The 25,225-nt window shown below is 38.0% G+C and overlaps 1 protein-coding gene across 10 annotated transcripts in view; it reads right to left on the bottom strand.

Moving 5' to 3' along the window:
- The window catches only part of HP1BP3 (heterochromatin protein 1 binding protein 3), a 36,991-nt gene that overhangs the window by 9,360 nt on the left and 2,406 nt on the right, over positions 1-25,225 (bottom strand). For 3 of the 10 annotated variants that reach the window (XM_043909070.1, XM_043909064.1, XM_043909074.1), the window contains exons 2-8: positions 21,526-21,625; positions 18,620-18,773; positions 17,181-17,340; positions 14,032-14,175; positions 11,841-11,921; positions 11,001-11,155; positions 506-596 (exon numbers count right to left, since the gene is read on the bottom strand). In XM_043909070.1, the coding sequence (XP_043765005.1) occupies positions 506-596; positions 11,001-11,155; positions 11,841-11,921; positions 14,032-14,175; positions 17,181-17,340; positions 18,620-18,773; positions 21,526-21,607 (867 nt within the window). In that variant the 5' untranslated portion in view covers positions 21,608-21,625. Of the gene's footprint in view, positions 1-505; positions 597-11,000; positions 11,156-11,840; positions 11,922-14,031; positions 14,176-17,180; positions 17,341-18,619; positions 18,774-21,525; positions 21,626-22,068; positions 22,262-23,294; positions 23,350-25,225 lie in introns of all 10 variants that reach the window. The other 7 variants (XM_043909066.1, XM_043909068.1, XM_043909072.1 and 4 more) reach the window with 6 other exon arrangements.

Raw genomic sequence — 25,225 nt, forward strand, 5'->3', positions numbered from 1 at the left:
TGTAAAATGATTATATCTTATAGTATACAAATCATACTTCAATAAAGCTATTACAAAAACTATCAGTTGTTGAGTATTGGTATACTATCAAAGAATAGTATTGACTTCTGAAAATTACCCCAGTTACTTCACATTTAAGTACTTGGTGTGAGCTGGATTTTCTTCACAGATGTAACCCCAAATATATTAAAAACAGATACCAGCTGTCTTCTATTAAGCTAGACAGTAAAGACTTTCGTAAAAACGTAACATAGTAACCTTCTTTCATTACGGGAAACGCAGTTTTCATAAAAAGTGTTATGTCAACATGTAACAGGTTTATTACTTTTAAAAAGAGTAAGTATCTAAAAAGGTCCTCAGCTATAATTTCTAATATGGTAAATATTAGTATGTATAACCCACATTAACACAAGCTCTTGGGGTCCTCAATAAATTAGAGTATAAGGAGGTCCTGAAACCAAAACTTTTGAGAACTACTCTACAACCAACCCTTTGAGCCTCTAACCTGGAATGTTCCAGAAGCACCTTTGCCAGTTATTTGTTCTAACTGGCCCCTCTCTACTGCTCTCTGCAGAGCATTCTTCAACAGCTGAGGCCTGCAGAGAAAACATAAAATAGCAATTAATACATCAATGAAGCAAAGATTTGAAAAAAACAGATCCACTGTCATTCTAAACAACTAAAGTTCTGATAGTCCTATTACACGTGTAGTACTTTGTTAAAACGGACAATAAAGTAATAAATTGTTGGCACTCTTAATAAGTGGTATTCTTTTTTCTTCAAGCAAGAAGCTAAATTATTACAGAACCAGGTACCATACAGAACTATGTAGTGTATAAGGAGGTCTTGGAAGCAAAACTTTTGAGAGGTACTTCTCTAAAACCAAGCCTATGGAACCAATTTTCCACTTGCCAGGGCACTCCAAAAATCTCTTTATTACCATCAGACAATAGCAATACAACTTTGTAATCAAGCAAAGAACAGGTATCTTTATAGTCTCATCTAATTCTGACATTCTCTGAGGCAAAACTCCTAGATCTAAAATACACGGACACACACACACGTATATACACATCAACAAAACTGGACTCATGTTTTGCAAACCAGTTATCTGAAGTCAGCCGAATAAAATATAATTCCCTGAGAAAGAATATATATATTTAACATAGTATCTCTGCCTTTAAAGGGCTGTCGTTTAACACCACACACATACACACACAACCCAGGTCATCAAAATCAAATGGCAAGCATGAGGCAACTGAATTTCATTAAAACCATAAAAATAAAGTGTTGAAGCAAAAGCTACTCTGTCAAGGGGCAATGGTCTGAGTGGCGGGTAGAGAATCTCAGGTGCAGGGAGAAATCAGTCAGGGCGACTTAGGGCTTAAAGGGTCTGCGGTACACGACAGGGCAAAATGGAAAGCTACAACCCAGGCTACTGACAGGACAGCCAAACAAACAAGTTAACTGAAACCCAAAAGGTTAGTGATGTGTTTTGCCACACCTCCACAGAATTAGTAGAACAGCACTAAATCAGCAGAAAATCATGAGACTTGTTTGAAACTGATTACTTGATAAGTTAAATTGAGAAGGTCAACAACTTGGCAGCCCACTGAGGAGCAGAATAATGAGGGCCAAACTATTACCACTTGACGTCCTTTACTGCGCTTTGATACTTTTCATTAGAGAAGAAATTTTAAATCTTTTATCTAATCAATAAACATTACAGGCTGAGTTGACACTAGAATTACTGATTACATTATCCATGTGATTGGAGAGGAAAAGTAGAGATTTCATGTTCTAATAGGATGCTAAAGAGGAGAAATCATGGAGCTTTCCTGGTAGTCCACTGGTTAAGACTCCAGCTTCCAATACAGGCAGCATGGGTTCAATCCCTGCTTCAGGAACTAAGATCAAACATACTGTGCAGTTTGGCCAAAAAAAAAAAAAAAGTGGAAACCATACTAACAAATCATGTACACTGTGACACTTCAAATAAAGAAACTCCCTCCCCACCAAATCACAATCAAAATATTTCTAAGCCAGTGCTGTTTCATTCAGGACAAATATGATTTATGTCATAACCCAAAATATACTCATTCACCCCATAAATATTTACTGAGTATTTATTATGGTTACGCAGGAATTAACACTTAGATCCAGTCACTAAACTTAAGGAATTTAAGAGATGATGAAAACACAATAATTATGGCAAGGAATTATATGGGTCAGGGTTGAAGTATGTGCATAGAGCTTTGGGAACACAACCGAAGGCATGATTTAACTGCCAAATGATTTTTCTATTAGTTGCTCTGTAAGTTAGATTCCAACAGAGGATTACATAGTTTAAGGGAAACACTGAAACCCTAGACTCTTATATCAAATTAAATAACTCATTTGAGAAGAATCTTCTTAACCAAGGTTCAAACGCTCTAGGAAATGCGTTATCAGTTAAGCTGGTTCCCTTAACATTTTGTTTCCTCAGCAATACCAATCATTACCCAGATATATACCTTACCCTAGGCCTTTAGAAATCTCCAGAGTTCTATCACTCACTCCTACCTTCAGGTAAACCATACTTATTAAGTGCTTCAAAACTTCTCAGGCCCTTTCCCTCTCATCACTGCTACAACCTCAGCACTGGGCAGGCCTCCATTCTGGGCACCGTGCCGCTGTTTCCATAGCGCACACCACCATTGGGTCATCACATCTATGAAGGCCTCCTTTATTACATGACTCAACCGACAGGTGTCAGCTTCACAGTCTTTCAAGGCCTTGGCCCACCTCTTGTTAGCCTACAGCCAGTCAGACACAAGCTTCTTTCCATTCCCAAAAAAGAATGCCAACTTTTGCCTCTAAATTTTCTCATGAAGCTCCTTTAAGAATGCCTTCACCACTTCATCATCTGATCTAAATTCTACACGTTCTTCTAGAGCTATCTCAATGGGATGGGACACAACGGGATGGGGTCCATTCAAGTCCCATCTCTGTAACTTGCTGTTAACGGCCAGGCACAACTCCCTTTTCTAAAAAATTCTACAGGATATATATATCACAACATTTTGTACACATGATTGTGCTAAGTGTTGCTCTAAATGTTTTACATGTGCAGAATAAAAAAGAGACAACAACAACCCAAAGAAATAGGTTCTACTACTGCCCACGCTCCATAGAAAACAAACCAAACTGATCACATGGACCAGAGCTTTGTCTAACTGAATGAAACTATGAGCCATGCTATGTAGTAAAAGATGCTTGCTCCTCAGAAGAAAAGCTATGACCAACCTAGACAGCATATTATAAAGCAAGAGACATTACTGTGCCAACAAAGGTACGTTTAGTCAAGGCTATGGCTTTTCCAGTAGTGACGTAGGGATGTGACAGAGTTGGACCAAAAGAAAGCTGAGCTCTGAAGAATTGATGCTTTTGAACTGTGGTGTTGGAGAAGACTCTTGAGAGTCCCTTGGACTGCAAGGAGATCAAATCAGTTCATCCTAAAGGAAATCAATCCAGAATATTCAATGGAAGGACTGATGCTGAAACTTCCAATACTTTGGCCACCTGATGCAAGAACTGACTCACTGGAAAAGACCCTGATGCTGGGAAAGATTGAAAGCAGGAGGAGAAGGGGACAACAGAGAATGAGATGGTTGGATGGCATCACCGACTCGATGGACATGAGTTTGAGCAAGCTTTGGGAGTTGGTGATGGACAGGGAGGCCTTGCGTGCTGCAGTCTATGGGGTTGCAAAGAGTTGGACATGACTTAGCAACTGAACTAAACTGCTCATACTTTACTGAAAGGGAAAAGTTAAGTGACAGAAAAATTAAGTCACTTCTTCAGGGTCACACAGTCAGGCAGTGGAAGAACCAGATTATAAACATGGGCAGTCTGATTTCAGATTCTGCATTTTTACTATGCTAGGCCTGCACTTTCAGTATGTTAATGAACTGTCCAGAACAGTGGAAAAAGCAAGGTTATAACCAAAAAATGAAATATAGTTCTGCTTTCACCAGTGAATAGCCAGGTAACCCAGGGTAAAACTTACCCAGGGTAAGACTTTTATCAGCAAAATTGAGGTAGGAATACGTATTTCTTAAGTCTATTTAGAACATTACAGAAAACATGTAAACAGAAGTAGTCTTTTTTTTTTTAGTAACATTTTAAAGAAGTGCCCACTTTTATTTATCTAAATTATTTGGACGTGCCATGAGGCATGTCAAATCTTAGTTCCCTGACCAGGGAACAAACCCATGCCCCATGCTTGCCGTGGGAGACCAGAGGCTTAACCATTGGACTTCCAGGGAAATCCCCAAAAGTGTTTTCAAAAGCCCTGTACAAATTTAAGGAGCTGTTTATATCAAGGTTTTTCATTTTGTTTTTTTTAAAATAAGATGATTAAGCAAGTCTGCACTGAGAAATAAATAAGAAAGCAATGCACAGAGTGAATGGAAGGTAAGGCAGAGAGAGGTTCCAAGTGTCAGGAATCCTGTAAACAATAGAGTTATATCAATCTGTTAGATCAATTTTCTTTTCTTTTTTTTTTTTGTTAGATCAATTTTCTAAAAATGAGTATGATGAAGTTACACCATACACAGGATTAAATATTAAGATTTTATTTCTAATGCCATATGGCTGAATTACCTTTGAAAAACACCTTCTTAGAGGCCAACCCAAAGCCCATGTAAAGCTAACATACCTAGTTTTTCTTTAGGGTTGCAAAAAAAATCATTGTCTAAAAAAACAACGAGGTAAAAAAAAAAAACAAAAAAAAACGAGGTGACTTACATGTTTAAGTCGCCTTAGTGAAGTCGCTCAGTTGTGTCTGACTCTTTGTGACCCCATGGACTGTAGCCTACCAGGCTACTCCATCCATGGGATTTTCCAGGCAAGAGTACTGGAGTGGGTTACCATTTCCTTCTCCAGGAGATCTTCCTGACCAGGGTTTGTAGGCAGATGCTTTACCGTCTGAGCCACCTTAAGTCACTTTAAACATCAGAATCATATTTAATATTTAGTATGTTGTGATGCTCATACCGTAAGAATTATGTTGGAATTTGTATGTGTGTTCAGTTGCTCAGTCATGTCCGACTCTTTACAACCCCAAGGACTGCAGCCCGCCAGGCTTGTCTGTCCATGGGATTGTCCAGGTAAGAAAGCTGGAGTGAAAAAAAAAAAAAGAGAGCTGGAGTGGGCTGCCATTTCCTCCTCCAGGGGATCCTTCTGACCCAGGGATCCAACCTGTGACTCCTGCACTGGCAGGCAGATTCAACACCACTGAGCTACCCGAGAAGTCCTACGTTGGGATTCAGACTGACTAATACTAGTAACGTTAGCTATTTTAAGCAGTTAAGATGTACAAAGGTTCCTAACAACCCTTGAATTATACAGTTTATCAATGAGGAAACCAAAACACAAAGGAATAACTTTTTCAGAGATATAAAGCTAGAAAATGACAGACTCAGGATTTAAACACAGGCATCTGGTTCCAAAGTCTGTGCTCTTTACCACAATGCTCTACAACCTCCAATACATGGTAGCAGAAATTCATGTCTCATTTCATATGCTCCAAGGCATAAATTCCTTGAGCAAAATGGCCAGGTAAAGGGCCCGCATTAGCTCACTTATTCGAGGCATGGGGAAAACAGAGGCCAACAATTTACAAACCCTGGCCTTTAGGAATCTGACATTTTAATGTGGGTGTGCATGTAATTTTTTTACAAAAGGAGTAAATACATAGTATATTAGAACAGGATGAATGGTATGCAGAAAAGTAAGGCAGAGGTAGAATTTTCCACTTTGGGAGAGGAGGGAAAAGGTTGCAAATGTAAGTTAAGTGGTCCCATCAACCAAATGCAATGTGTGGACCATGTGTGGATATTAACTTGAAAAAATAAACCATTAAAAAAAGTCATTTTGTAGATAGACAACTGAGGACATTTGAACATGGTCTGGGTACTGGATAATGTTTGAAAAGTTAAAGTGACATCACTCAGTCGTGTCCGACTCTTTGCGACCCCATAGACTGTAGCCTACCAGGCTCCTCCGTCCATGGGATTTTCCAGGCAAGAATACTGGAGTGGGTTGCCATTTCCTTCTCCAGGAGATCTTCCCAACCCAGGGACTGAACCTGGGTCTCCCGCATTGTAGGCAGACGCTTCACTATCCGAGCCACCAGGGAAGAGTACTATAATGTTCAAGGATAATGTTTACGGAATTATAACTTGGTTCAGAATTATGTTAGTATCATGATTATATTCTCTCTACATTTATGTGTATGTTTGAAAACTTCCAAAATAAAATGTTTAAAAATAGTAAGATAGTCAATGCAAGCATGTGGAGTCTTACTCCAAGTTTTTAGAGTAAACACTTAAAGGAAGAGAAAGAGTAAAGTGGATTATGGCAGAAAACCACCCAGGCAAAGTGAACAGCAAGTGTGAAGTCTCTGAAGCCAGCAGGGCAGAGAACAGTGGTAGGAGATTAGGTCAGAGATGCAGTGCGGATGTAGTGTAGGCCATTTTAAAGACTCCACCTTTAAACTATTAAACTGTGAGGCGGTTGAGAAGCCACTGGAAGGTTTGAGGAGCAAGATGGTATCACCTAACTTACATTTTAAAAAGTCTCACTCTCATAGCTATGTTAACAATAGACTGAAAGGGAGGGAGTATGGGAAAAGCAGGACATTATTGCTCTAACACAGGTAAGAGATGATGGTGGGCTTAGAAAAGATTGACAATAGTGGAGGTAATGAAAAGAGGTCTGTTTATGTATATAAAAACAAAGCCAAAATAACTGTTTAGAGACCAGTATAAACCCAAGGTTTTTGACTTCAGAAGCTGGAAAGATGTTATTGCCATTAACTGAGATGGAGGAGGTATGGAAGTGCAGGGCCTTTCTGGTGGCACAGGAGGGACAGGGCTGGGAGAGAGGGGGATCATGAGTCTGGTTTTGGACACATCAAGTCAGACATACAAGTGGTGATAGCCAATAGGTATCTGTATAAATAAATGTGGGCCATATTTATGTATCTATACACTAGTACTGTACAGGTGGTATTTAAAGCTTTGAGAATGAAAAGAATTATCCACTCTGTAGGCATCATACAATGCCTATCAGACCCAAAGTTGTATCTGAGGGGCATAATCAGGGTTGTAAGAATGACAGGAAGCCTAAGGTCTAACCCTGGGACACCCAGACACTAAGGAGGCAGGTGGGAAATCTGGAATCCTTAGGAGATTGACAAAGAATGAGAGGAAAAACCAGAAAGATGCAGTGTTCTGAAAAGCAAGTGAAGTGTTTCATGTAGATGGGAGCAATCAACTGGGTCAAATGCTGGTACAGAGACTGGTCCAGCAAGTATGTCAAGGACTATGAACTTATTACTTCCATGATTCCCATTTCTTTGGCACTTTATGGATGGTCCTAGAGATTCTCTTACTGAGTGAAGTAAGACAGACAGAAAGACTAACTGGCCACTCTGAAGACCACTGAGTGCTTTTCTGAACATGTGGCTTCTGAGTTGAAACCCCAACAATTCTAATTCTATACCTCAGTAATCCAAGGTAAATACTGGTACTAAACTATAATAGGACAATGTGCATCCAATACAAAGATTGTCTATAGAAAGGACTCTGGATTACAAACACAATTTCCCAGAAGTCAACATAACAAAGAACTTACACAAACATTCAAAACATAAACCCTGTGAATTTAAAACTTAAACAACTTAATGTGTCTGCACGAATCCACAAGGACATGTGACAATCTAAATAATCAGTCTAATAATAAAAATAAAAACAAAAATAAATGGTATCTAATTAAACTTAAAAGCTTTTGCACAGCAAAGGAAACCATAAACAAAATGAGAAGAAAACCGTCAGAATGGGAAAAAAATATTTGCAAAGAAAGCAACTGACAAGGGATTAATCTCCAAAATACACAAACAGCTCATGCAGTTCAATTAAAAAAAAAGAAAAATCAAAAAATAGAAGACCTAAATAGACATTCCTTCAAAGACGACATATAGGTGGTTAAAAAGCACATGAAAAAATGCTCAACATTATTATTAGAGAAATGGAAATCAAAACTACAATGAGTTAACACCTTACACCCGTCAGAATGGCCATCATCAAAAAAACTACAAACAATAAATGCTGGAGAGGGTATGGAGAAAAAGGAACCTTCCTCCACTGCTGGTGGGAATGCAAACTGATACAGCCTCTACGGAGAACAGTATGGAGATTTGTTCCTTAAAAAACTGAAAACAGAGCTACCATATAATCAAGCAATCCCACTTCTGGGGATGTATCTGCAGAACATAATAACTGGAAAACATGCATCTACCTCAATGTTCACTACAGGACTATTCACAATAGCCAAGACATGGAAGCAACCTAAAGATCTAGCAACAGAGGAATGGATAAAGATGTGGTACATATATACAATGAGATATTCTTCAGCCATAAAAAAGAACAAAATAACACCATTTGCAGCAATATGGATGGACCTAGAGATTCTCATACTGAGTGAAGTAAGAGAAAGACAGATACATGGTTATCACTTATATGTGGAATTAAAAAAAAAAAGGTTACAAATCAACCTGTTTACAAAACTGAAACAGTTACAGAGTAGAAAATAAACTTACAGAGGGGGCATAAACTGGAAGAATGGGACTGACACACACACCACTCTATATAAAAAGAGGCCTGATAAGGACGGTCGTCCAACACAGAGCACTCTCCTCTTCGTCATGGCCTACACGGCAAACAGACGGGGAGAAACTGGAAACTCTGACATTTTCTTTGGCTCCACAATCACTGTGGTGACTGCAGCCATGAAATTCAAAGACACTTGCTCCTTGGAAGGAAAGCTGTGACAAATCTAGACAACATGTTAAAAAGCAGAGGTGTCACTTTGTCGACAAAGGTCCGTCTAGTCAAAGCTATGGTTTTTCCATTAGTCATGTACAGATGTGAGAGGTGGACCATAAAGAAGGCAGAGCACCAAAGAATAGATGCTTTCAAACTGTGGTGTCGGAGAAGACTGTTGAGAGTCCCTTGGACAGCAAGGAGATCAAACCAGTCAACCCTAAAGGAAATCAGCCCTGAATATTCATTGGAAGGACTGATGCTAACACTGAAGCTCCAATACTTTGGCCACCTGATGCAAAGAGCCAACTCACTGGAAAAGACCCTGATGTTGGGAAAGATTGAGGGCAAGAGGACAAGGGGGCGTCAGAGGATAAGATGGTTAGACAGTATCACTGACTCAACGGGACATCAATCTGAGCAAACTCCCAGAGACAGTGAAGGACTTTGGCGTGCTGCAGTCCACGGGGTTGCAAAGAGTTGGACAAGACTTGGCGACAGAACAACGACATAACAGATTCAGTTTGCTGTACACATGAAATGAACACAAACACTGTAAATCAATTACACCCCCAAAAAATTTAACAAGATGTAAAAAGAGAGTTAAATTTTCCGAAGAGCGGTGACATTAAATGAATCAACAGCAAAAGAAAAAAAAATCAGTCTAGGTGTTTTTAAAGTAGCAATTTTTTAACAAATGAATTACTATCAAAATTCTCTCAGTTTTACCTGAAATGTTTGAATGATGAAGATATTATGCTATTTCTATGTAGAAGTGCTACAGAAGCCTGAATTCTCCTATATTCTGGATTATAACTCTATAAACAATAAATGAGCTACCAACCAGTTCATTCCCGTCAGCATGGCTACTGTCAAAAAACAAAAACACACAAACACACACACACCAGAAAATAAGTGTTGGTGAGGATATGGAGAAATCAAAACTCCTGCGGCCTGATTGTGGAAATGTAAAATGGTAACAGTCACCGTGGAGAACAGTGTGGTGGTTCTTCACAAAATTAAAAATAGGATTATCATATCATCCAGAAATTCCACTTCTGGCTATTTGAAAATAGGGTCTCAAAGAGATATTAATACACCAAGGTTCACAGCAGCATTATTTCACAACAGTTAAAACATGAAAGCAACCCAAATGTTTAATGACAGATGAATGGGTAGACAAAATGTAGAGTGTGTGTGTACACACACACACACACATTCATTCTTAAAAAGAAAGGAAATTCTGACACATGCAACAATATGGCTGAACTTTAAAGGACATTATGTTAAGTGAAATAAGCCAGTTACAAAATTACTGTATGATTCTACTTATATGAGATAGGTACCTACAGTAGTCAAAAACCATAGAGATAGAAAGTAGAATGGTGGTGCCCAGGGGTGGGGGGATGAGGGAGAGCAAAGAGTTCTTGTTCGATGGGTACAGAATTACAGCTTTATAAGACTGAAAAGAATGCTAGAGATGGGTGGTGCAATCAAAGGTGACGTGAAGAGAAGTCAAGTGAAGTGGCTCAGTCGTGTCTGACTCTTTGCGACTCCGTGGATTGTAGCCTACCAGGCTCCTCCGTCCATGGGGTTCTCCAGGCAAGAATACTGAAGTGGGTTGCCATTTCCTTCTCCAGGGGATCTTCCCGACCCAGGGATCAAACCTGGGTCTCTCACATTGGAGGCAAATGCTTTAACCTCTGAGCCACCAGGGAAGCCCACATTAAAGTGTTTAAGAGCACTAACACTGTGCTCTTAAAAATGGCTAACAAGGTATACTTTACGTATTATCTGTATTTTATCACAATAAAAACGTGAAAATTTTAACAATAAGCAGCTGAAAGGACATGGTTTAATGGTGAATATTCTAGCAGTTGACCATGAAAAGTTATTCTATGGTAGTCTTATGAAGGTCAACATGTGGCTGGAGTTTCAAAAAGAAACTACATATGGAGATATGAAAAGGAAAATATCATGGGACAAAAAAAGAAACCCACAATAAAAGGTTTTATTCCTAGCTCACCTAGAAGTAATCCTTAATAAATATTTAATGTCTCTCCTTTCTCATGAAAAAGCGGCTAAGGAAGTAACAGACATGTGTGCTTTAAAGCGCAGGCCTCTGGCTTTTACCTGATGTCCACTCTAAGTTTGGGATAATACTGAGACACATATTTCCTGATGAGACTGTAGGAAGCTTCTTTAGGTTCACAAAGGCGAGTAAAGGCCAGTGGGAGGATATCCTCCAGTTTTACTTGTGGTTCTGGATCCACTGCAGAGCTCCTGTTCTGAAATGTAGTATCAAAAATGATCATCATTACAGGTTTCTGTTCTACTGCTTCTATATTCAACACAAGTGCTTTCCTCAGCTGACTGCTAAATCAACTAGCCAAAAGAAAAACTATCCCTTTTTAGCACATTCAAACAAATCACTGCACCGTCATGTAATGCCACTTGCGTGGCGATTTCTTTGAGGTAAAAATTTCAAACTGGGACAGTTAAAATATATATATAAAACTGTAAAAACAAAAATGTAGACGAACAGTCGTGATTTCAATCACTGACTCAGAGGAAATACTACATATTTCAGAGTTATTGTATACTTTCCATAAATGAACGTACGTGTCTGGGGGAAGGGTAGTGTAGTTAGTACCTACACTAAAGAAAAACTGCCTTGAGGTATAGTACTTTTAGGATCTAATGTTGGGTAGAAATGTACTTGTATGCCTCTTCTAGTTTAAAAGGTATTTCACAAAAAAGCAAAAAGCTGTAACTCATACAGCTGCCCGTGACTCAATATAGGGTACTTAGACGCACAGCCTCTGGCTAAACTATATGAGCAAATGAATTACAACCTCTCCAGGCCTTCATAGAAACGTAGCTCCCTGACCAGTGCACAAGGAACACTCAGTAAACACTGTTTAGTAGCACCAACAGTATTAGTGCTCAAGCAAATTGGTACAGACTTCTTACCTTTCTGTTTCTGGATTTCTGAGGCGGTTTTCTCGATTTCTGGACCACAACAAAACTTCCGGAAGCACCTTTTCCTTTTACCTAAAGTAAATTAACTTTAGTTGCAATAACCAGTGTTTTTACTTTAAATGATTCTGGTACTCATATTAGTAACTTTAACTAGACTAAATTACAGGGCATGGTGATGCAAGAACTAATGTAAAGTGCTGTTAAACTCTTCAGAGAAAAAAGAGTGGATGAGTCAAAAGACTTGGGATTGAACACTATTTATGATATTATCTAGCTATGCAATACTAGACACCTCATAAACTCTCTCAGCTTTTGTTTCCTCATCTACAAAATTGGGGAAGAATGAAGAATGCTATTGTGATAACAGGTTTAACAGTCTACTACAAGCTTTAAAAAAAAAAAGTCCCATGGAAGAAGGGACACCATCTTTTCGGAAAATGAGAAAACCTCTACCTTAAAAGGAAGACAGTTCCTTGACAAAAGTTCAGAGCCTAATCTCAGGCCACAACGCTTCCTACAGTTTGTCCATTAGAGATTATTACTGTATAAGGGAAAAGTTATCTAATTTTAGACACTGCACATGGTAATATGTGCAAGTCTTACCACATATTTCCACAGTTTACAAATCACTGTCATAGAATTTCAGGTTAACCTGAGTCTTCCACACTTTGGCTTTACCCACACCACTAGGGATACAGCAATCAAATGCTTTCAGCCTATAAACTTGTTGAAGCACCAAACTGAGGGCCAGCCTATGAGGCAAAATAGGTCACAAACTATATCGTCATGAAGAAAAACATGAAGCTAGCTCACCAACTCTGCTGACATACACTATGATACAGGTCTCTGGTTCTAATTATATCGGTTAGATAATTCTTTTTAAGCAATGGTTACTTTAAAGGCTAAACATGAGATTTACAACATTTGAGAAAGCTGCAATATAAGCTCCACAGCAGGAAACTGTTTTCCCCACTGATGGACCGCCAAGCACCTGGTACACAGGAAACATTCAATAATGGATTTGTGAAATCAAGTACTCATTCAAAGTTCCTAAGAGGAGTTTAAATGGCTGAGTGGCACAGAATTCTGTATTAATCAAACAATGCAGAAAGATACAGAAAAAAGGCAATAGGACTCTGGGACTGCAGTGAACTAGATCCTCAGAACCATCTTTGCTACTACCATGGGACCTCGGGAGTTACTTCATCCCTCTGGACTTCTGAAGAATGTGCAGACAAGAAAGTTCATCTGGCATTAGAGTGTCATGATCTTGTCATGAGGAGTTTAAAAAAAAAAAACAAAAAACAAAACTGAAGTACAGATGATTTACAATATTGTACAGTTTCAGGTACATAACATACTGATTTATATTTTTACAGATTATACTCGATTTAAAATTATTATAAAATACTGGCTATATTTGTTATGATGTACAAAGTATCCTCAGCTCTAAGTAGTGCTTTGATATACTATGCAAAGTAATATGGATTTATGTCTGAAATCAATATTGGTTTAAGTATTATTCTCAATTTACTCAGGTTTATCCGATGCTTCCAAAAGCTTTAACAGATTTAGGTACTAGTAAGTTAAGGTAAGCCTATTTACAAAGCTAATTTATGATCACCAGTCTAGTCACAGAAGTTGGGTTTTAAAACTAACAAACCTAAGACAAGAACAATGATCTTTTTTGGTGCTGCAACAACAGGATATCTCAACCCCACTTCTCACCTGTACCACTACATAATCATAAGCACAAGCCGCCCCCAAAGGAAATCCAATTAAATGTACAGGCAGGGGCTTTCCCTTGTGGTCTGGTGGCTGAGACTCTGTGCTCCCAATGCAGGGGATCCAGGCTTAATTCCTGGTCAAAGAACTGGATCCCACATGCCTCAACTAAAGATCCTGCATGTCACAACTAAGATGAAGTACAGCCAAATAAATAAATACTTAAAAAAGAAATTGTACAGGCAGCTAGAAAAAATTTACACTATCATATTGCTTCCGTTCTTAAGAATACTTATTAAAGCTAATTGGCACCAGTGATTTTGTAAAACCAGGTTAAGCATAAGCCCCTCATCATGTCAACTTATTTTAACTAACTCACAATGCACAAAAAGCGTAAATGTTACTATATATAGGATTTATAGCTAATATATGCTTATTACAAATAACCATTTAATACCTGTTTGATAACACCTCTATTTAATTCTCTTTTCAGTGCCTGTTTAAGGAGGTAGCCCCTTCTCTCCAGCTCCAAAGAAGGGTACTTATGGATGATATATTTTCGAATAGCAACCACGGATGCACCACTCTTCTGGAAGCATGCCTAGGAAACAGATTATTAAACCATACACATTAATTTAAAATAGCTGTTTTTTACGTGTTTTCTGACACGTATGTTTTCAAAATAAATTATTTTGGAAGTGAACTTGATAATGGATGATAAAAATGTCAGGAAAGAATGAATAATATTTCTGGTAACTTCAGTTCATCATGACTGTGGAGAAATACAGAATTAGCAATATTTCTGCAACAATTTTAAATTGTTCAAAACAGCCAAAGAGAAGATACAACATGTGAACAACGTTCTGTGTTAATGAAGAAGCTCTTCCCATTCTAATTCTATTCTGTACCTAGAAGACATCTTTAGCATTAAAGTAAGGAAACCAGGACATCCTATAGCTTGTAGGTTCATAGATTTGGCCCACTTTACAGAATTACCTTTGGCTCACCAAAACCAATATTTCTCTGCAGGCTTTGTGGGATGCTAGCAGATAATATAAGCAAAGACAATCTGAATAAATGGCATAAAACTGAGTTTACAAATGCAAAGCTTTAAGGGGGGAGTTTTGGACAACAATGAGAGCATTCAACTGCTATTTCAAGTGCCCTCTTCCTTTCCCATCCTATTTCTCTATACCTCATCTGACTAATGTCTATGGAAGATTCAAGCATGTCATTAGGCCACAAAGGTAGCAATTTTTTTTCAAATGCTTTACATTTTGAAATACCCACGCAGTATCTGTTGTCCACCAATTTTGTGTAGCTGTTACCTATAAAGTGACCATAGGATTTACTAACTGTTATTGGATAAAGACTTGGGTGAAAGCTTATATACTGACAGTAAAGAAAAATGTCACAGACAGATGGACCAGAAAAGACTTTGCAATACAGAACAGGTTAATATGGACTGTGTTAATAAGGATCATCTACTTCAAGCAAATGTCTCCAATCTATTACAACCGATTTAATTTTACTCCTGATTCTTACAGAGTAAAGAATATCAAGCAGAAAAGAACATTAAGGCTACAATAATCCCCTGCTCCACCAAACTGACAATAAGATGAAAATAGATACCATCTATTTGAGAGATGATTTAATTCAGAAAAAGATATCAGTGATCTGAAATTATAATTTGTTACACTGCATGGAATACACATGACCCACTGGATAAGATCTTACAGAGAAACACAGATGAACATTTTGGTCAACCCAACGTATATATTCATTTGTATAAATATATATATATTTAAATTTAAATATGTATAAGTAAATACACATAAACATATTTAAACTGTTCTTTAGAACTGCACACACTGTTTAAATGTCTTATTGTTTAAACATTCAGCCTCTTCTTCACCTTCACTATAATCCTGTTTCAAACTTGGGCTGAGCAATCACAGCTCAGTTTCCTCAGTGACTAAAAGTCGTTCAGTCCTGTCTCTTTGCCACCCCATGGACTGCTAGCCTCCTCCGCTTATCCCCTCGGAGGGATTCTCCTGGGGGGATTCTCCAGGCAAGAATACTGGAGTGGGTTGCCATGCCCTCCCTCCAGGGGATCTTCCCAACCAGGGACTGAACCCAGGTCTCCCAAATTGCAGGCTGATTCTTTACCTTCTGCGCCACTAGGGAAGCCCAAGAACACTGCAGTAGACAGCCTATCCCTTCTCCAGAGGATCTTTCTGACCCAGGAATCAAACTGGGGTCTCCTGCATTGGAGGCAGATTCTTTACCAGTTGAGCTACCAGGGAAACCCAATCACAAAGTGAAATCCTTAAAAAAAGGCTACACAAAAACCAGACTTCTCACTACAGTCAAGCTATCTAACCCAAGGAAGTTCTCTTAGTGAGCTGACAGTAACCTTGAAGGAACGCAGGGAGAGGCTGGAAGGTGAGCTCTTTCCCAGTTTCTGTGTCACTGCTGGCTTCTCGAATTCTAAGCATGACCAGGAGGCTCCGCTTTCCTACCTAGGTCACTTTTTGTTAAGTTTACCTAAAGCCTTCTCTCCCCAGTTCTGACTCAGATCCTAGCAAAAGGAAATCAGAATCTATGGCTTCTATTTTAACTACTCTGTCATGTGATCACATAAAATCAACACAGCAAAATTAGCCAGAAAAATTTACGCACAAAAAGGCAAGGTCAGATGAGACAATTCCCTTAAAATAGGAAAACAGTATCTGATGATCACACAAGCTAATGAAAGTCAATGAATTATAGTAAAGTTATAAAGCTATGGAAGGAGGATAGTTTTTCCAAGTATTCTGGAATGACTAGGTGATGAAACAAAGTACTGAGGTTTCTGAAAGTTTCCTGTAAGTTTTTCCTATACGTTTTCTAAAAGTTTCTGTAAGTTTTCAGGTGTGAAAGATAACCAACTACTAAGGATAGTATGCTGCTGCTGTTTATTCGCTCAGTTGTGGCCAATTCTTTTGCAACCCCTTGGACTGTAGCCCGCCAGGCTCCTTTGCATGGGATTTCCCAGGCAAGAATACTGGATTGGGTTTCCATTTCCTTCTCCAGGTTATCTTCCTGACCTAGGGATCGAACCCCCCTCTCCTGCACTGCAGGTGGATTCTTTAGCACTGAGCCACTAGGGAAACTGTAAAGATAAGTATACATTTTTAAAATAAAAATTTTCTCGATGTTACCCTGAGTCACAAATAGATTTCATAAAGGCAAAAACTCTGTTTGTCTTATACTATGCTATATCACTAGTGGGATTACCTGATACAGAGAAACTAGTCCATAATGGTGTGTTGATTGAATTAACATGCTTAACCGTCAAATAAAAACTACACTTAAAAAAAAAAAAAAAAAAAACTAAAAGCTAAAAATACTTGCTATAGCAAATCGGAGTTATTAAAAAAATTAACAGTGCTCTCCAAATGTAATATTATAAAAACATGAACTTTGCAATGGCTCTCTTCTATTTAGATCTCTTTTAGGAAGCAGAGCAAGATTTCTGATGTCTGCACAGGAGTATTCCATTTTCAAATACGCAAGAGACAAACAGAATAAATCTATGATGAACTGCTTGAAATAAAAACTTGCCTTAATGGCCTCAGTTAGGATTGCATCCATCTTGGGACGTGGGGAGGAAGCCATCGGTGTTTGTTTCTGGGCCCTGGCTAGCTGGCTGGCAGAAAGGGTAGCCCAGGAAGGTATTGTTTTTTTCACTTTCTTCTCCTTTTCTTTAGACTGATCTTTCTCACTTTAAAACAAAGAATTGTTATTATGCAAGATAAACTCTTCAGAAAGAAGTATAAAGTCAGAAAGAAGAAAAGACTGGAGAGAAATAAAAATCAATGTTTTAATTCATTTCCATATTGAAGTGATATGTAAAGTAAGCATTTTACAAAATAAAACATTTTTTAAAAATTGGGTACTATAAAAAAAAAAAAAAATTGGGTACTATAAATGAACCAAAAAGATGTGTTCTCTCGGGTGCACACAGGAAAGAGAAGTTATATAAATTAGAACAAGTATGAAGGGCCAGTACATAAAAGAAATGAGAATTTTAAAATGTATTCCAGTAACAACTACAACAGATGCAATTCAGTACAGTGCAAAGAACTCAAGCTCTGAAGTCAGAAAACCTGGGTTTGACTCTTAGCTCTAACATTTACTTAGCAAGTGACCTGAGCCTCAGTCTCCTCAGCTTAAAACAGAAACATGTTACCAAGTACTTCACAAGGTGCTTCAAGAAATTATGAGATTATGTTTATAAAAAGTTTTGTGAATTATAAAGCATTATACAAATTTTATTCTAAGTAATAATAAAAACATCCCATGCATCTAAAATACAGGGTAGCTGCTAAAAATTCCACAAACCTTACAAATACCTATGATACTGGGATGAAGGATTAGAATTCCACCTGGAAGGTATAGTTATTTCTAAATCATCCTTTTATTTTAAAAGTAATTCCTAACTGTTCTCACCAATTATGAATGAAATGCTACCAGCCGTCCTGCAAAAAGTAATTTTAATTAAAAAAGAATCACCATTACACTGTACAGATTACTGAGAGCAAATTCTGCTTTCACATTCTCCAAGTCACCCTCCAACTGAATACTTCTTCAAATATATACAGAGTTTTAGGTCACTCTAGCAATGTCCTGGTATAGATTAACACTTTCTAACATAAACATGTAAAAATAACTCACGCCTGGCATAGAGGGAGGAATAAAATGATGAAGTATCTCCCAGGTCAGACTTTTAAAGTCACGTTTCATTTCTTACTGAAAAACACGTTCTGAAGCCGAAAAGAATGAATTATACATTAGTGAAACCATTGTTCTAACCACTACAAATTCTAATAGGCCATACAACTACATCATAAGCCTATTTCAAAAGATAATTCCCCAAAAAGTAAATCTAAATATCATGTATCCAGCATAAATTAACATTATACCACTTAAAAAAAAAATCTGATCTATACTCCTTTTATATAGTCTTCAATTATAAAAAGCAAGAAGGCTTAAATCCTTACTCCTTTTTGGTTTCCTCAGAAGGCTTCTTTTCTTCCTTCTCTTCATTCTCAGGTTGCCCCTTTGGCTGCTCTGTCTCACTAGATGTAGCAGGTGGAGTTTCATTCTCTTGTTCCTCTACAGTAGAGATAGATTCCTCTGAACTTACATCTGGTTCTTAAAATAAACCAGTAAAACAGGTGAGTAGAATTGCATCAAGTAAATACATTAGAGCCCGAGTCAATAAAAGGATAAAAGTTCATCTCTTTAAACAGGTTAAGTCAAATGTTCCAATTAACAGTTGTATTCTAAAATGAGTAAATGACTACAAGTACAGCTTTTTTCCTTCCTATCACTCAAATTGTCTATATAATGGGTTGCCGATCCAAACCATTATGTGGAAAAAAGGAAAAGAATCAGGAAATTACATAGCAAGTGAAACTCCTTTTACCCCAAATCGAATCTCTTGTTCTACTCCATAATATTAAGGCTAAGACTCATAATTAAGAAATTAGCCATTTTATAGTTTAACAAGTATTAGTAAGGGAATAAATAATAAAAAATTAAAATGAAATTTTCAAGTCAAATGATTTGGGCAAGGGTAGAAATATGAGTGGGGGAATACTGAGGCCTGCAGTTGCCTGTCAAGTCTTTTCTCAGGAGGTCTCTGAGCAGCTACTGCGAAACACAGAATCCCAGGAAATGATTAAGCAGAGACTATGAAGAATGTCAGGGGCCAAAATCAGGCAAAAAGAAAAAAGGATATGTTTGAAGAGATTGGTCATTTAAATTATGTGCACTTATTACTGGCATAATGAAGACTTCTTTGGAGCCCTCACATAAATATTTCCTTCTCTAGCGGGTCTTCCCGACCCAGGAAGAGAACCCAAGTCTCCTGCATTGGCAGGTGGATTCTCTGAGCCACCAGTGAAGCCCAAATTTCAGGACAGTCAATTGTAATTTGTAAATCATCCTGGATTATGCTCTTCAACCAGACATGCAGATAAGTAAAAAATTCTCCTACATATGTTCAACCAAAATCAAGGCTCTAGGATCAGATATATCTGGATTCAATTTCAGAGTTTCTAATGTTCTAGTTCATTATCTTGGGGCAAGTTCTTTGATGCTTCTGAGTACTCTTACCTCACAGAGTTGTCAGAAACATTGTATAAAATGGTTTAGGGAAAACCTGTAGGCCAGCACTTGTATACTATGATTCCCATTCTCCTTTGGCCTCTTCTGCTGCTTCTATAGCTGTTTGGCAAATATTAAGGCTAGAACTTCACTATAACATATCACTATAACTATATCTGGTGATACAGATAACTACAAAATATTGTTTTTTAAATCTTGATGCATCTTTTACTACCCTTTGTCTCAACTATTTGACCTAACTGTTCAACCGAACTGGCTGTGTAACAACTTAGTCACGTTTACTTATTTTTACGTTGCCTTACTTCAAAAAATTGAAAAGCTAAGAATGTTTATTGAGATCTATCAAACGGTAAATGCAATGCAGGAGACCTGGGTTCGACCCCTAGGTGGGGATGATCCCCTGGAGACAGGCATGGCAACGCACACCAGTATTCTTGCCTGGAGAACTCCACAGATAGAGGAGTATGGCAGGCTACAGTCCATGGAGTCACAATGAGTCGGACACAACTGGGAGACTAACACTTTCACTGTAACAACAGGGTTACAAATTAAATTTCACCTTATTTTCTCCTAGAAGTTTACGGTTTAATAAAAGTTCAGTTGCTCAGCTGATAATGTGTATGTATTACATATAAGACATTATTTCCAACTCATTAAACTATTCTACCTTTTCAGATTTATAAAATTTAAAACATGAGTGAAGTCAAGTCATTTTCATATACAAAATACTATATAAAAGGACAGAGATAAGACAAATAAACAGAACTTGGGAGTCTATTATTGGTCCTTTATAAATTCCTGGTTGACTTTCTTAATACCTCTTACATCTGAACACTGGTGTATTCTGAAAACTCATGTTATCAGTGACTTCAGCTGGCTGTTAAATGTGGATTAAGGTAGGCCATCAAATGGTTTATCCCAGTGCTGGACAAAATAACCTTCCCTCCAACTCACCAGCAACTATTTTTTTTTAATATGCTAATTCCCTTGTCTCCTCACTGCCTTAGGCCAGAGTACCCAAGATGTTTATAGTATTCATCTGAGGATTCTGAGAGAAAACTCAGGCTTAGCTAGAAAAGAGTAGACCTCTGGTGCACCAATGATAAAGGCAATAAGGGTGCACGGTTTATTTTATTCATAATATATGCTGGTCAGCAAATATTCAGTTCTAATAGTTATAACAGGGACAGCATCATGTGCTCATCCCTGGCAAAGAAAAGAGAGAGAAGAAGGTCACGAAAAGAACAAGAAATGCAGTTACACTTGAAGAAGTGGTTAGATATGCAATAAAGGAGCACAAATACTCCAGATTGATAGTTCTACCTTTTTCTCGATTTATTATGTTCCCATCTCTATCTGGCCAACCTTCTCTCCACCAACACCAAAGTTACAAACCAACACTTTAATCACCCATTTGCTCCCTTACGGCCTCCTCATGACTTCCGGTTGAGCCATCCCCTGTCCATCTTGAAGGCCCTAGTCCTTCATTCTCCCAGTCTTCCTCCCCATGACATTGTATGCCCAGAAGCTACGTTTTTGACCATTTCTGTTCTCTCCAACAATCTTTCCATTTTTAATTCCAAGAACACGAAATTTTCACCTTCTAGAAATCTTTAGAGACAAGGTGAAATTCTTTCTTCGCCCAGAGGGTCCGGAAATGACATACCAACTAGTACCACTTCTCTCTCTAAATGCTCCCCAAGGGTGTTTATGGGACACTCTAACCTGGAGCAGAAACGCTGGCCTTTTTAACCTGTCCATTGCTTTACTTTACCTGGCTTTTCTTCTACTCCTTCAGCGAGCTTGCTCTTGGGAGGAGTTTCCCGGGTAGAATTCACAGCTCGACGAATCGGCATGGTGTTATCTTCTACCTTCTGAGAAAAGAAATGGCCATAATCACACATGCAAAAACAATTATCTTTCCTCTCTTTCTCAAGGGGGGCTAACTAGGTGTCAGAAGATGTAGGAGAATTCTTCAAGTCGACTCCAGGATCTGATGCAAATTACTTTTTAACAAGTTTTTTTGAAATGAAAATATGGTTCTTAAGAAGTACTTTTCAAAATGTTTTATTTTAGCTAGAATTTCAAATGGAAATAATTATACTTGATTTGAAATAAATTTAGAAGCTTGGAGGTTTTCTCAGGAGTTTGAGGGGTAAGGGAAGATGAAAAGAACTTTGTATCTACTTGATTTTTTTAGATTCATAACCCAGACTCCCCAAAGTAGAGGAAGGAACAGGTACCAAGAAGGACCCAGCAGGGCCTGGAAGTCAGGGACTGATCCAAGAGTGAGCTTCAAGAATGTGTCAGCCCCTACCTCACCTAACTTGTCCGCGTGGATCAGCTGAGCTCCTACTATAAGTGGGAGTGCCTTAGGATGGACGAGTTCACCTTGAGACGTATCAGTCGCCATTTAAAATAATTTCTAGGCCCGAGTACAGGTTACACTCTGAAGCCTCTGCTGTTAACCACAAGGATTTTTCCTAATGGTTTCAGTGTGAAGCATCAACCTAAAGCACAGAAAAGACCTGGTGTGAAGATTACAGAAACAAAACTAAACTAAAACGTCTAAATTTAATATACATCCAAAGGGGAAAAAAATTCACTATAAAACTTATAGTTAAATGACAGATGACTTGGTCAGTTATCATTCAGAAAGATAAAAATTACTATCAAAATACAGACTGTGTAAAGCAGCGACTAAGACAAACACACAGGCCACAGCAGCTGTTGCACCTTCCACATGAACAAAGGCAGCAAGGACCAGAAAGCTCATGAAGAACCTAACCCCGTCCTTTCTCCTACCATCAGGAGCTTAGAATAGACTAAAAAGACCCAGAAAAGTTTCATCTATGTTTACTCAAAGATCATTTTACTAAAGAGAGAAATGTTAATGTTCTCAAAGGGGTCAGGAAACTTAACTGCAAACTTAACTCCATCTCCATCAGAGAAGTTATACAAGGACAAAAATACTGCTGAAGAACATGACAGTCTAAAAGCCTCCAGACTCAGAAAAGCAAATTCAGACCATCACCTAGGAGATTAAGCATGCTTCTAAGACCTTGTCATTATTTTTAATGTTAAGCAAAATTAATACAAAAGAACAAAATTAAATATTGAAAAATAAAATCTATGTAAGATCACTCAAATTTACCTAATCGCTTAATACCCTCTGCTCCCATCTCATCTGAGAATCAAGGACACTTTATAATAAAAATTTCTCTAAAAGAAAATGATCAGTTAGGTGTTTAGATCTTTGTGCTAATGAACATTAATGAAGAACTGGGCAAGAGGAGACTAGTCATTCAACTTCTGCTTTAAGCTCTAAACTTGTCTAGGAATTTAAGAGCTTTCAATTTGTCAGGTAATAGTTATTAACTGTTACAAAGACTACTTAAAATGCTCACATAGAAATTTATGTCAAAAACTATAAAACACAGAAATAAAAACAGTTGTTTTTTGGGGGGCATTGTGACAACCTAGATGAGTGGGATGGGGTGGGAGGTGGCAGGGAGGCTCAAGAAGGAGGGAACATATGCATACCTATGGCTGATCCATGTTGATGTACGGCAGAAACCAACACAATATTGCAATTATCCTTTAATTAAAAATAAATAAATTTAATAAAAAATAATTATACTTGCAAAAAAATTCTTGTTTTCTAATCTGTGGGCCTAAGGACACTACCTAAGGTTTGTGAAAGCTAAAAGTCTACCTTGGAAAAATGTCAATACATAAAACTTGCTTACTTATCCAACTAGCACTTACAGTAATATACGTTCCTTGATTAAAAAAACACAAATCTGATGATACTTTTACATTTAAATACCATTCAGAAGCACAATTTCATGATCAGGTTATTCTTGGTAAAGTGATACTGCTAATTCATCTTTCTTAACCCATGATAATATTAGCTAGGCTGAAAAATGATACTGTGAAATTAACAAAACCTTCAGCAGTCTCTTTCCATAGAGCATCTTTTAAAAGAATATATATTCTCCCTGTAAATAAAACACTAAAAAAATGTCAAAACCTTTCCAGTCAACTCTATATTTACTAATTGCTCAAAATTAAAACAAGTTTTAGAAAGGGAGTGGGGGTGCAAATAAGTTATTCTCAATGCTAAAATGATAAAACTGACTAAAACCGGGGCAACAAGTACATGGTCCATAGACACCCGACATCACTGACCCAAGAACATCAGTTTAAATCAGGTCAGGTAAGCAGTATGCCCAAGTTGGAATAACTGAAAAATAAGTTGGTTTGCCAAGCTTCCTGAATGCATCCACCAAAATAACATACCCTGACACTCTCCTGCTTATACCTCCCCATCACTCTATTCTGGACTCCAGACACACAGACCTTTTGGTCCTCAGTGTTCTACACATGCTGTGTTCTCATACTGCAACATTCTTTCCCTAAATACTTCACTCAGGTTCAGCCCAGTGTCACCCCCTCAGAAAGCCCTCCCATCCTTTTCCTTCTTCAGGTTTCTTCACAGCATTTAACACCACTTGTAACTCAATGTATGTCTATTTGCTTGTTTATTATGTGTCTCTCCCAGCAGAATGTAAGTACTACAAGGGCTAGAACTAATTCATCACTGCATTCCCAGTACCTAGAAGCATGCCCAACATATAGTGGGTGCAGCATAAATACTGGGGGGAGGGCTTCCCTGCTGGTCCAGTGGTTAAGAATCTGCCCTGCAACGCAAGGGACACTGGTTCGATCCCTGGTCCTGGAAGATCCCACATGCTGCAGGGCAACTAAGCCACGACTACTGAGCCCACGTGCCTAGAACCAGTGCTCCACAACAAGAGAAGTCACCACAATGAGAAAGCCTGCACCCAGCAACAAAAATCCTGTGCAGCCAAAAATAAAATAAAAAAAAAAATACTGAGGGGCAAATGTTGAATGAACAAGGACACCTGGCAGTACTTATTTCTATGTTCAACACGTGTGAAAAACACTTAAAAGATAAAAATTTAAAACTTATTATAAACATTAAGAAATGTATGCCTCAGCTCTGAATTTCCTTAATAAAGGTCATGTAACTTAAGGCTCTCTTTATAATAGGTTGGTTAATGACTTATTTCCTCAGTTCATGGTTCATCACAGAGCTGACAAAATTACCTGGATGGTTAACTTACAACTGCCTTAACAAGTACCCATTAATCTAACTGTTGATGCTGCTACTTCTGAATGATCAGACTTTTAGACTGCCACACCTGTTCCCTGACAGAGATCTTATCTGGCTGGTTCACTGCCCTATATTTCCTGCCCAGGAAGCATAATAGGCTCTAAATAGGTGCTCTACAAATATTTGTTAAAAGGAAAGAATAAACGAAACTTGCGTTAAGTTTTTCATCTGGGTTCTTATATGTGACAAATCAATCTCAGTTTACCTGTGGTTTGTCTGGACTTCCTGTGGTCATGAATCTGTTTTTGTTTTTTAAGTTTAATGTCAGATGAAC

The sequence above is a fragment of the Cervus elaphus genome, chromosome 8 (genome assembly GCF_910594005.1).
Source record: "Cervus elaphus chromosome 8, mCerEla1.1, whole genome shotgun sequence".
NCBI classification, from domain to species: domain Eukaryota; kingdom Metazoa; phylum Chordata; class Mammalia; order Artiodactyla; family Cervidae; genus Cervus; species Cervus elaphus.